This window comes from Acomys minous (assembly GCF_964271855.1).
Source record: "Acomys minous genome assembly, chromosome: 19".
Classification (NCBI taxonomy): Eukaryota; Metazoa; Chordata; class Mammalia; order Rodentia; family Muridae; genus Acomys; species Acomys minous.
In genome coordinates this window covers 38,836,178-38,846,428 of record NC_140499.1, presented here as the reverse complement: position 1 = coordinate 38,846,428, position 10,251 = coordinate 38,836,178, and the positions used below count along the sequence as shown (strand labels likewise).

At 44.9% G+C, this 10,251-nt stretch overlaps 1 protein-coding gene across 1 annotated transcript in view; it reads left to right on the top strand.

Moving 5' to 3' along the window:
- Window positions 1-6,997: 6,997 nt before the first annotated feature.
- GPR149 (G protein-coupled receptor 149) overlaps window positions 6,998-10,251 on the top strand; it is a 67,522-nt gene continuing 64,268 nt past the window's right edge. Inside the window, exons 1-2 of the mRNA XM_084769120.1 lie at window positions 6,998-8,386; window positions 9,301-9,493. Coding sequence (XP_084625246.1) covers window positions 7,406-8,386; window positions 9,301-9,493 — 1,174 coding nt within the window. The 5' untranslated portion in view covers window positions 6,998-7,405. The remainder of the gene's footprint in view (window positions 8,387-9,300; window positions 9,494-10,251) is intronic.

Here is a 10,251-nt window from a genome sequence, read left to right as displayed (position 1 = left end):
AGGCTCCACTAGATGCTCCAGGTGGCTCTTGTTTCCATTTCCTGAATGAAGAGAGGAATTAGACAGTCAGCATGCCAAAATAATTGAGCTGCCTATTGTGCTTATTGGAGGATGTGCTGGGCAAGGACTACTACAACTATTTCCCACTTGAAGAGACTCATGTCCACAGTGTTGTTTCGGTTATTTCACAAATGACAGGAACAATAGCAGAGGAAAGTCTAAGGCCATGTCATTCACATAAGCCATTGCCAGGCTAGCTTTCCCCTCGCCCTCCTCCTGCTGCTTTCATTCAGACCCTCCAGGACAGAGTAGGGAAGACATTGAACATGAACCCCTCCCTAATATTTCCTGGGAAATAAGTCAGGACCATCACTACTGCTCTCAGCTCCTTGGCTGAGCTATGCTCCCCTTCTGTGTAATAGTCAGTTAAGAAACACAGCTACAATCCACAACATCCCAAACAATTTAATTGTTTTTCTTTTTCTCCTCTTTTGTGAGTTCAGTTTCCATTTAGAATCTATTTAATAGCATCTGAGCTTAGGAATAACTGGAAATGCAGTTCATTCAGATGGCAGTCTGATCACTTGACGACTTGATACAAACAGAAACTAAAACTACTAGGCCCTCCTCTTACCCAATGACCCAACATAATTTTGTTTATTGTATTGAGGACTACAATGGCATTCATAAATTCATCTTTTTTATATTGAAATGGCATAATATCTGTGCATGTTTAGGGGTATTGTATCAGAATCTAATGTGTTTATGTAATAAAAATCAGAGACGTCATTTCTGTCTCTTTGAACACATCATTTCCACATGTTGGAAATTTCAGGCTCTTCTTAACTACTATATATTAAATAGTCTAAAGTTACACGCTGTGTAAGAAAGTACTATAACATCGCCATCTGTCTGTGATTCAATGCCCAATATCTAACCACTCTCCACCTCCTCTTGCCCTCCTGCTCTAGCCTCTGGTAGCCACTATTCCATACCCTACTTTCCAGGAGATGAATACTTTTTGTTTCCAAAGAGAGTGAGCTATGCAGAATCTTTCATAAGAAGAAATTTGGCATCTTTCATTCATAGACATGGCATTGCTGATTTCCTTCCTTTAATGGAAAGTTGTCATATGGTAGTTTCCAGGGGGGAGCAAGAGAAGTTCCTGAGACTCTGGAGGGGAACAAACTTCTCCGTGATGGGGAAAGCTGAAACTTGCGAGATCCATGAGGCCTGGTCCACCACCTCTACCACTGGGCTACAGGATCAGTCACCACCTGCAGGGAAAGGAGACTCTCAGACTTGTTGTGCAGAGATGTGGCAGGATGCTGCTTTTGTGAGTCCTCACCTGTGTTAGGTAAGCTCTTCAGTGATTTTCATCATTTCTCATCATCTCTGCTCCTGTAAGTAACTCCTCCCCCACACTCCTATTAGTAACCTCCATAAAAGCTCTTTAGCGCACCAACTTGGAATTTGGTTCAGTTGCTACATTGGTCTACTGTGGGTTCCCTTTATGGGATGAGTAGAAGCATGGATTGTGTCTCCACTGGAAAAGCCTTCTTACCACTCTGGATACTCAGACAGGGACCTAACCGGATGAAAGTTGGATTTGGGTTGGGTAATTTCATCATCCTGGATAATGCGGCAAGATATGGGTTGATGCTGATTCATGAAAGGAGAAACATGGATAGGTTACCTTTCTCAATATGGTATGGGATAGTATGCCTTCTCTTTATGCTGATTGGCTCCAACAATGGTGCTGACACATGCAAAACAAGCTGAGTCTTCTATCCAGAGGGATATTCAGGGTGGGAAGTCCTTGGAGGAAATTCCTGTGTGTGGTATGAAATTGCATGCTGAGTGAGAACAGAGATATCCTGAGAAATATTGAAGGTCAAGGGCAAATTTTCTTGTCCATGATTATGGCCACTAAAAGACAAGAGTATCTGCGCGCTGAAGCAGCAGTTGCCTGGCCTCTGAAATGTATAGCCAGAAATTATTTTGAGATGGAGATGGCCACACAGGGGAATTGGTTTGTGTAAAGGTGATGCAGCTATCAATAAAGAATAATATTGGGTAGTTAGGGTGGGTAATTTGGGGGAAAAGGTATGGGACAGAAATGTCCCTTTGATGTTCATCAGAGGTGGCAAGATATAAGAAAAAATAGATGCAAGTTAAGTCTGTGCTAAAGAGCCAAAAATTGGGACTCTCTGGAAAGTAACAGATATTAAAGAAGGAGAAAGTAAGGCAGACGTGATGCTCAGTTCACCAGGCAGAACTGTATTCACCAGAGAGTTAAAGAAGCTGAGACAGCAGGGACCCTGGGCATGAGTAGGAGCTTTAGTGATTTTGGCAAGAAATGATCTTTGAGAGGTAGGAGAGTTTGCTAAACCTGAAAGGAGCAGAGAAAACAGACTATAGGTCCTTTTGAAGTTACTTGGAAACAAATTTGGCAACTTTGGTGTTTTGCTGGAGTCCCTAGAGAAGAAACTGACAGAAAGAAAATGCTGCACTTGAGAATTTTTGGTAAGATTTAAAGCCTAACCAGTAGTTCACTAAAGGTTTGTTTTTAAAGGAATGGAAGACCAGGGTGTAGAGGTGGTCCACAGTGTGCCTTCTGTGATGGAGGAAGAAGCTCTTCTCAAAGTAGTCAAGGTCACCTGCAAGGATGATCAGAGGCCTTATGTCTAATTACCAATTGATTGGTCCACATTAGTGTACATATTATTTTAATTACCTTAATTCATGGTAATCCTAAGAGCACCAGGGACAATGGGCTCCAGTGGATGGATATGGGGATAAAATAGTACAATAAAAAGAAACCAAGCATCTAAATTTCTGAATATGAATCAATCTCCATCACATATTCTCATTATCAACGTAGATCACCTATCTAGACCTAAAAACATCTTAGCCCCTAAATAATTAAGTTTCACTGTAAAACTAAGCTACATGGTCTTCAAATCCCTCAAAGATTTGAGAAGGAATAAACTTGATTACCTGGATGTCCCAAGAGTGCAGGTTAGTAGCTTTCTAAATGAAAAGATGACAGAGACAGATTTCTACTTAAATAGTCACCCAAAACTCTCTATAATATTGGAGCATCTTCTTCAGCTTGTTCTTGCCGTAGGTAATCTATTGTATATATGTGTAATAATAGAAATGTATATGTACAAAAATAAAATACTTTAAAAAAAAAGAAAATAAAAGAACCAAGCTTGTTTTATGTATGGGCAATAATTCCTTCACCGTAGACTGTGAATAGTTATCTCCTGAAGCAGTGAGTGAGAGAAAGAGAAAGAAAAGGAAGGAAGGAAAGGGAGGGAGGGGAAGGGAGGAAGGAAGGAAGGAAGGAAGAAGGAAGGAAGGAAAGAAGGAAGGAAGGAAGGAAAGAGAGAGAAGCATCAGGACTGGAAACCATACATAAAACAAATAAATCTCAAAAGTGTGTGTGCATTGTGAGTCTTTGAAGGGAGAAGGAGTTGATCCGTTAGCCTGGGGCTCTCACAGACACCAAGCCCGAGGGAGACTCAGACAGTGAGAATATCTACAGTTCTTCAAGCCAAGAGTCTGCCAGACACTAGATAGAATGTAGCCAGCCAGGCGGGCTCAGCACAGCAGGCAGACAGACAAAGCAGTTTTCTCTTGACTATGCTAAACCAAACAGCTTAAACCAGCCCTACCAAGCCCTTGACTCTGAGGAAGCGTACAGAGGCCCTACGAAAGCATCCCCCACAGCAAGGATGAAATCAGGCAACTCACATAACTAAAGGAATTTTTGTCCTAGAGTCTTAGACATTGCTATTTAATTTTTAAGTGTTCTCTTAGCAGATGGATCATGAGACCAATGTACATTACTTGAGATGGTGAACAATGAACCTTCAAAGAACTCTCAAAATCTTACTCTCATGGCCCCAGTATTTGTTAAGGGATGGTGGCCCAGGGCCTTTGTCATCCGGACCACCCTGAGTGAAAAGGCTTCATTGTTACATAGATGACAGAATGTCATGACGTGACTAACTTCTGGGTCACGTGCAAAGTTAGGAAGTATATAAAAGACATCCATATATACCTAAAGAATGGGAGTTGGAGATCAAATCACACAAGGTACAAAGACCAGGCACAGCTGTGAAATATTGGGAGAATTATGGTCAAGATCCATATGATACTTGACAAACGTGTTTTTTAAAATTCTACAGCAGCCTGTGCCTGTACACATAAAAGAGCTGCAGGCATCCTTGAAGCTCTTGGCATACGCTACCTTGCGCAAGTTGCTAGTTCTCTTAATAAAGAGGGATGCTCCATAACGAAAAGACAGAAGGGCTCAAGAAGGGTTTGAACAGGCTAAAATTCCCATAGGACTGGCTAAACAGCTGTGTGCCCCAGCACTCCAGTGGGAACAACAGATGTAGAGGGACCACATACATAAGTCAACCTGTTCCCTTAAGGGACTGACATATAGACTATAGAGGGGCTTAGTCCTCTGGCCTCTTTCACGCATTTCTATATCATCAAGCAGCAGTCAAGCCATCAGGGGTTTCACTCAACTCAGTGTTATGTATGGCCACTCATGGAAAATTGACTATGATGGGGGTAGTTATGTCACAAACGCTGATGTGAATAATTGGGGTAAGACAACAGGTACAATGGTAATTATACCACACAACCACCCTGGGGTCAGATTAGTTGAAAGAAAGACTAGATGGTTAAAACAGCAGCTTATAAAATGGACATAGTATCAAGCTGCCCTCCAAATTTGCGTCTCTTTAACCATAGTGTCATTCTTATACCTCATAAGAGACATTTCTTAGTGTAATGGATGGAAACTAATGCAGAAACAATGGGTTAAAAGTCCAGAGAATAAGTGTGTTTAGAGTGCTCAGCCACAAATGGGACAATCGTATCCTACTCTTTCCCAAGCAAGGTCCAAGGATCACTGAAGGGGGGCGGGGGGCAGAAAGATTATAAAAGCCAGAACTGAGCATAACAGGACCCAGGACTGTGGATGGACCCACAGAAGCTGTGGCTGCATGCACCAGACCCCAAGAGTACCAAGCCAAGTCCCCAACTCCAGCTGAGGCAACATTGACAACTGGTGGTTTCTGGGAAAGAGAGGGTCAGCTTGGATGCCGGGTGTGGCTCCTGGTAGGTGAACTACACCCCAGTGGATGGCCCCTTGTGCAGTGAATAAATGGCAGCACAAATTGGACTCCATGAGTTAACAGCAAAAATACGGACACAAAGAGGAGGTCACAGAAAGGTGGAAGGTTAACCTAGGAGGAATGGGTGGGGGTTGAATACCATAAAACATATTGTATGCAAATATAAACTTCTCAAAGAATTAATTTTAAATCTTATATATGTTTAAAAAAAATAAAGAGCTCAGGAGCTTGAGTATAGGGGACACCGACACCAGTGGAAATGGACATTGCTAGAGGCCATAAGCTTGTTCAGTGAAAATCCCAGTGCCAGAGGCAGGTTACTTTGTGACAGGTTGCTGACCAAGTAGGCCTTTGAGGGCCCACAAATCATAAAAAAGCTATTAGCATTGCTGTCAGCTGTATGCCAGAGCTGGGTAGTAAGGCCCTGTTGCTGAAGACACCACACACTTTGGTTGCGGGACATGGAGAAGTAAAGCTGGCACGGAACTAGAAGCTCCCTCCTTCCCTGTTTACACTGCCGGAGGGTGCTGTGCAGGCTGCTGGAGGAAGAGTGTCACTGACACTACAGCCTGGCTATGGATTCTACGTGCACACACACACACACACACACACACACACACACACACCTCACACACACACAACAAAACAACAACAAAACAAACAAACACAATCCCAACAGGATGTGTCTGCTTGTGTCAGAATGGTGCAACTATCCTGGGAACAATAAACAGTTTGGGAAGCTCACATCTGGCACTGGCTAAGGAGGTTGTAGGTCCCAGTGGGGGAAGCAACCGCTACCGTTTCGTTAAAAGGATGTGATATGCCCATAAGACTGTCATCTGAACACTTGTGCTTACGCCCATAGATCACTGTGGCTGTCAGTGGAAATCTACCAGGGAAGGAAACTTCCCCTTGTAATACATGATGTGCTCCAAAGACTCCTTACCCCTAGGGAAACTCCTAAGCGTCTGTTACTGTGGCATAGTGGTCCTTGCTTAGTCATCGACAGAAGAGATGGAGTGTTGTGTGGCTGGATGTTGGGTTCCTCAGAGTTGAAAGGTTGCCTGCAGGAGAAAAAGCTCACGAGACCCTGGAGGTAAACAAAGGTCTACATGTTTGGGAAAGCTGAAACTTGCAAGATTCATGTGGTCCCCTCCTTAATAGAAGGAAACAGCTGCAGGAGAGAAGAGTCTGACCAGGCAGGGTGCCTAGAGGATGGTCTCAGCCCCCCAAATCTAACTGCTCACCTGTGTTGGGATGGGCTTTTAAGTGATGCAGCTGCTGTGGGGCCAGCCCTGTTGCTGTATGTAGCCCCAGTAAAAAACACATCAGCTCACAAAGTTACACACTGGGGCGGTCATTACTTTGGCCTGCATCCCACTCCAAGGGGAGGATTTCAGCTATTGGGATGGTTTAGACCTCTGGGTAGTTATTTCCACGGTTCACATCAAGCCAGAGCAAGTATTTGAACTAGTTTTATATGCCACCATCAAAAGGCACTGTTCCTTGCTTCTAATAAGCCAAGCTGGGAGTAGAAGCCACAAATCATCTTGTTCAAACACTGAACTCTCCCTTTTTTTCCCTGCTTCTCTCCTGCTTGCAGCTGACTCCTCCTTCCTGCAGCTCCCAGGATCACAGGCTGATTAAAAGAACACAAAGGTTTGATGAGAGCCTGTGTTCAGGCTTCCTAGGACTTGCTTTGGATCTCTCTCTCTCTCTCTCTCTCTCTCTCTCTCTCTCTCTCTCTCTCTCTCTCTCTCTCTCTCTCTCTCTCTCTCTCTCTCTCTCCCCAGCTGAGCTGAAACCTACCTGACAACCTCTGCCTTTGAATCCAGCTCTGCCAAACAGATGCATCATTTTATTGTTCTCCCAAGTGATTGCATCAAGCTAGAGATGCTGCTCTCTTAGGAAGGACACACAGCATCCAGGCATGGGCACTTTGCAGTCTGCCTGAGGGGTTCCTGCTTTCTTGTCTGAAATTTGGTGGTGGAAGGAAGTTTTTGGTAGACTTATTTACTTAAAATATTGAAAAGTTCCTTACTGATGCCTGAAATGGATCCTAGCATTGAAATATGAGTTAAGTCAGATCTTTATAACTAAAACATGTCTGACCATTTCCTGCTGGACCAACACATGGAACATCTAGAGAAACTTGGCAGGAGAAATGACGTCTGATTTACAGCTCTCACGCTCTGAGAAAATCATCAGACTTGTTGAAAGGGGGAATTCAAATATTGAAGAAAATGCCTTCCTCTCTCAGCAACTTAACAAATGACTCTAAAATGTCGAAAGTAAGTCATAATTTTACGGACCTTGTGAATTCGCCAGCACCTCTGACTCTTTCTCTTTTTTGCCTGATCTGTTTAATGACTCTTGCAGCTCTGGTGGGCAGCATTTTCTCACTGGTATCCCTGCTGACCATGCAAACCAGAACTGTTTTGTCCATGCTTGTGGCGTCCTGGTCTGTGGATGATCTTTTAAGTGTCTTGTCAGTGGCCATCTTCCTGGTTTTGCAGTGGCTAAAAGAGGCCCCTGGCTATTTCCAGTCTCTGTGCACCACTTCTGCCTTACTGTATATGTGCCAGGGCCTCTCCAGCAACTTGAAGGCGACTCTTATAGTAGTCTACAACTTTTACACGATGCACAGGACGGTGGCGAGTCAGTCAACTTCCTGGCGATCAGGACAGGTGCTTGGTGTGGCCTTAACCGTGTGGGCAGTCAGCCTGCTCCTGGCCGTGCTCCCGCTGTGCGGCTGGGGCGTCTTCGTGCGCACTTCTTGGGGCTGCCTGACCGACTGCTCCGGTCCCTATGTGCTGCTCCTCTTCGCGGTGTACGCTTCTGCCTTCGGACTCCTGGCGGTTCTCTCTGTCCCTCTCACTCACCAGCTGCTGTGTTCGGAGGAGCCACGGAGACTCCACGCCAACTACCAGGAAATTTCCCTTGGCGCCTCCACTCCTGGGACGCCTGCTGCTGGGGGAAGAGTGCTCTGTCTGTCTCCAGAGGATGTTATGTTACCTGCTCTGCGATGCGCTGGGGGAAGGTCTCCGAGCTCCAACACGGTGTTTGCCCAGTGTCAGCAGCCTGCTGCCTCCAGCGTTGGTGCCGGCAGTCGAGAGACTTCCGGGACTCCCCAGGGCACCAGCAGCTTCCCTGTGAGCCTGGCACAGAAGCGCTTCGCTTTGATCCTAGCTATGACGAAAGTCATCCTTTGGCTTCCCATGATGGTGAGTACATTTATCACTCGAGGGTGTGTGTGTGTGTGTGTGTGTGTGCTGAGTCCAGACGCTGGTTTGGGGAGTCTCCCAAAGATGCGCGGATGAAGTCCGCTTCCAGGCTCATTTGTTGGCGTTGAAGACTCGCCTGGTGGAAAGCAGTTCACTTGGGCATTAGTTAGCCACTAAACCTTGGCTGTTAAGTATTTTTCTTTCTGAGAAGGGTGGAGAGCCTTTTTTTGTCACAGGGGACTTGGTTTTCCTAGACCATGGTCAAAGATGTTCTCTCTTAAGGCAAAATCTGGGCTTATTCAGAAAGGGAAGGAGGAAGTTAAAGGGTTTCTCTTTCAATCTTCTCTGGCCCAGTTTTATTCCTTGTTTTCTTCTGCCTGGTAGGGACGCCGCCCATCTCCAGCACCAAGAGACAGAGAGGTGTGGCACGACGTAGGGATAAAGAGAAAGAAAGGACAGAAAATAGCTTTTGTCCCGGTGTTCTCCCAGTGAGCTGGGAGGAGATATGACAGTGGCTTTCGCTGTTTGCAGCACATCAGGGTGGAGACCTGGAAACAAGCCCTTTGGAGTTTCCAGTACAGGTCCTGCCGGACCCGGTTCCTGCCAGCTTCTCCGCGTAGCATCTCTACTTTATATGTTGCCTGCTTCTTTGGTAGAGATTTCAGAGGGCAGCAGGTGTAGATCGATTGTTCAGGAAGAAAACAACTAAACCTTGTATGCCCTGGTGCGCAGAGGTGTGTCCCATCCACTCCCAGAATCCTGCCACCAAAGCCCTGGGTGTAGCCCAGAAACAGAGCTCCTATCTGCTGAGAAAGAGGGTTTGGATAGAAGGCTTCTGCGGAGTGGGGACTATGAGAAAGCTTTGGAGATTGGGAAAGGATTCTGGCTTCAGTCTGAAGTTCTTTGCCTTTCAGATCCACATGTTGGTAAAACACGTGGTGGGACTTCAGAGCCTTCCGGTCGATATGCTCAGCTTTCTACTAACCTTGCTGGCCAGCACTGTAACTCCCGTGTTTGTCATGTCCAAACGCTGGACACACTTGCCTTGTGGCTGCATCATCAACTGCCATCCTGACGCCTACTCCACCGCAATCGATGGGAAAAAGTGTAAGCATTCTCTACAGTGGCTCCATAGTAGGAGCACAATCCTACACTCAAAAGCAGAAAAGTGGCCTATTGAGAAAGTCACTGGTTTGGGGGTGGGGGAAATTCTAGGACACATCCAAATGGTGAATAACAAGAAGTGGTAACATTTCAGCTCAGTGATGGAGTAGGTTTTTAGAAAGCCTGACAAGGGTTTATTTATTCATTGGTGACTTTTTTAGGTAACGAAAATGGATCATTCAACTCGACTCTTAAATGTCAACACAGACCCTTATATGTTACCTCCTTCCTAACTTTTAGTTCAGAGTAGAAAAATCAATCCCTCCTCCCAAGTCTACACAAGGGGCAGCATTGCTGAGCAGCCTGTTTTTGAAGAGATAAACCCCCAGAAGAGCTTAAAACTCCTGAGCTATTTATATATATAAAACTCCTACTCTTAGTAAAAGAATAACACAATATTTTCATTATCTTGATGCTTATTTTCTCCTAAGATGCAGGTAAGGTTTTGTAGTATGTGATCACCTTGCCTGAACATGGTACCCTAATAAATGTTTAGGGTGCTCCTCTGCTGTTAGAAACAGGATACATCCCTAACACCAACCAATAAGAAAAAATCCCCTAGCTAGAAGGGGGAGGGGGTTGTCATTCTAAACTAAAGATTCATGTTAGACTGAATAAATCAGATGATTCGTTAGTGTGTAACTTTTCTGCTAATTGTCCTTTTGCACAGAATAAGCATGTATTTTTTAAAATATAGAAAA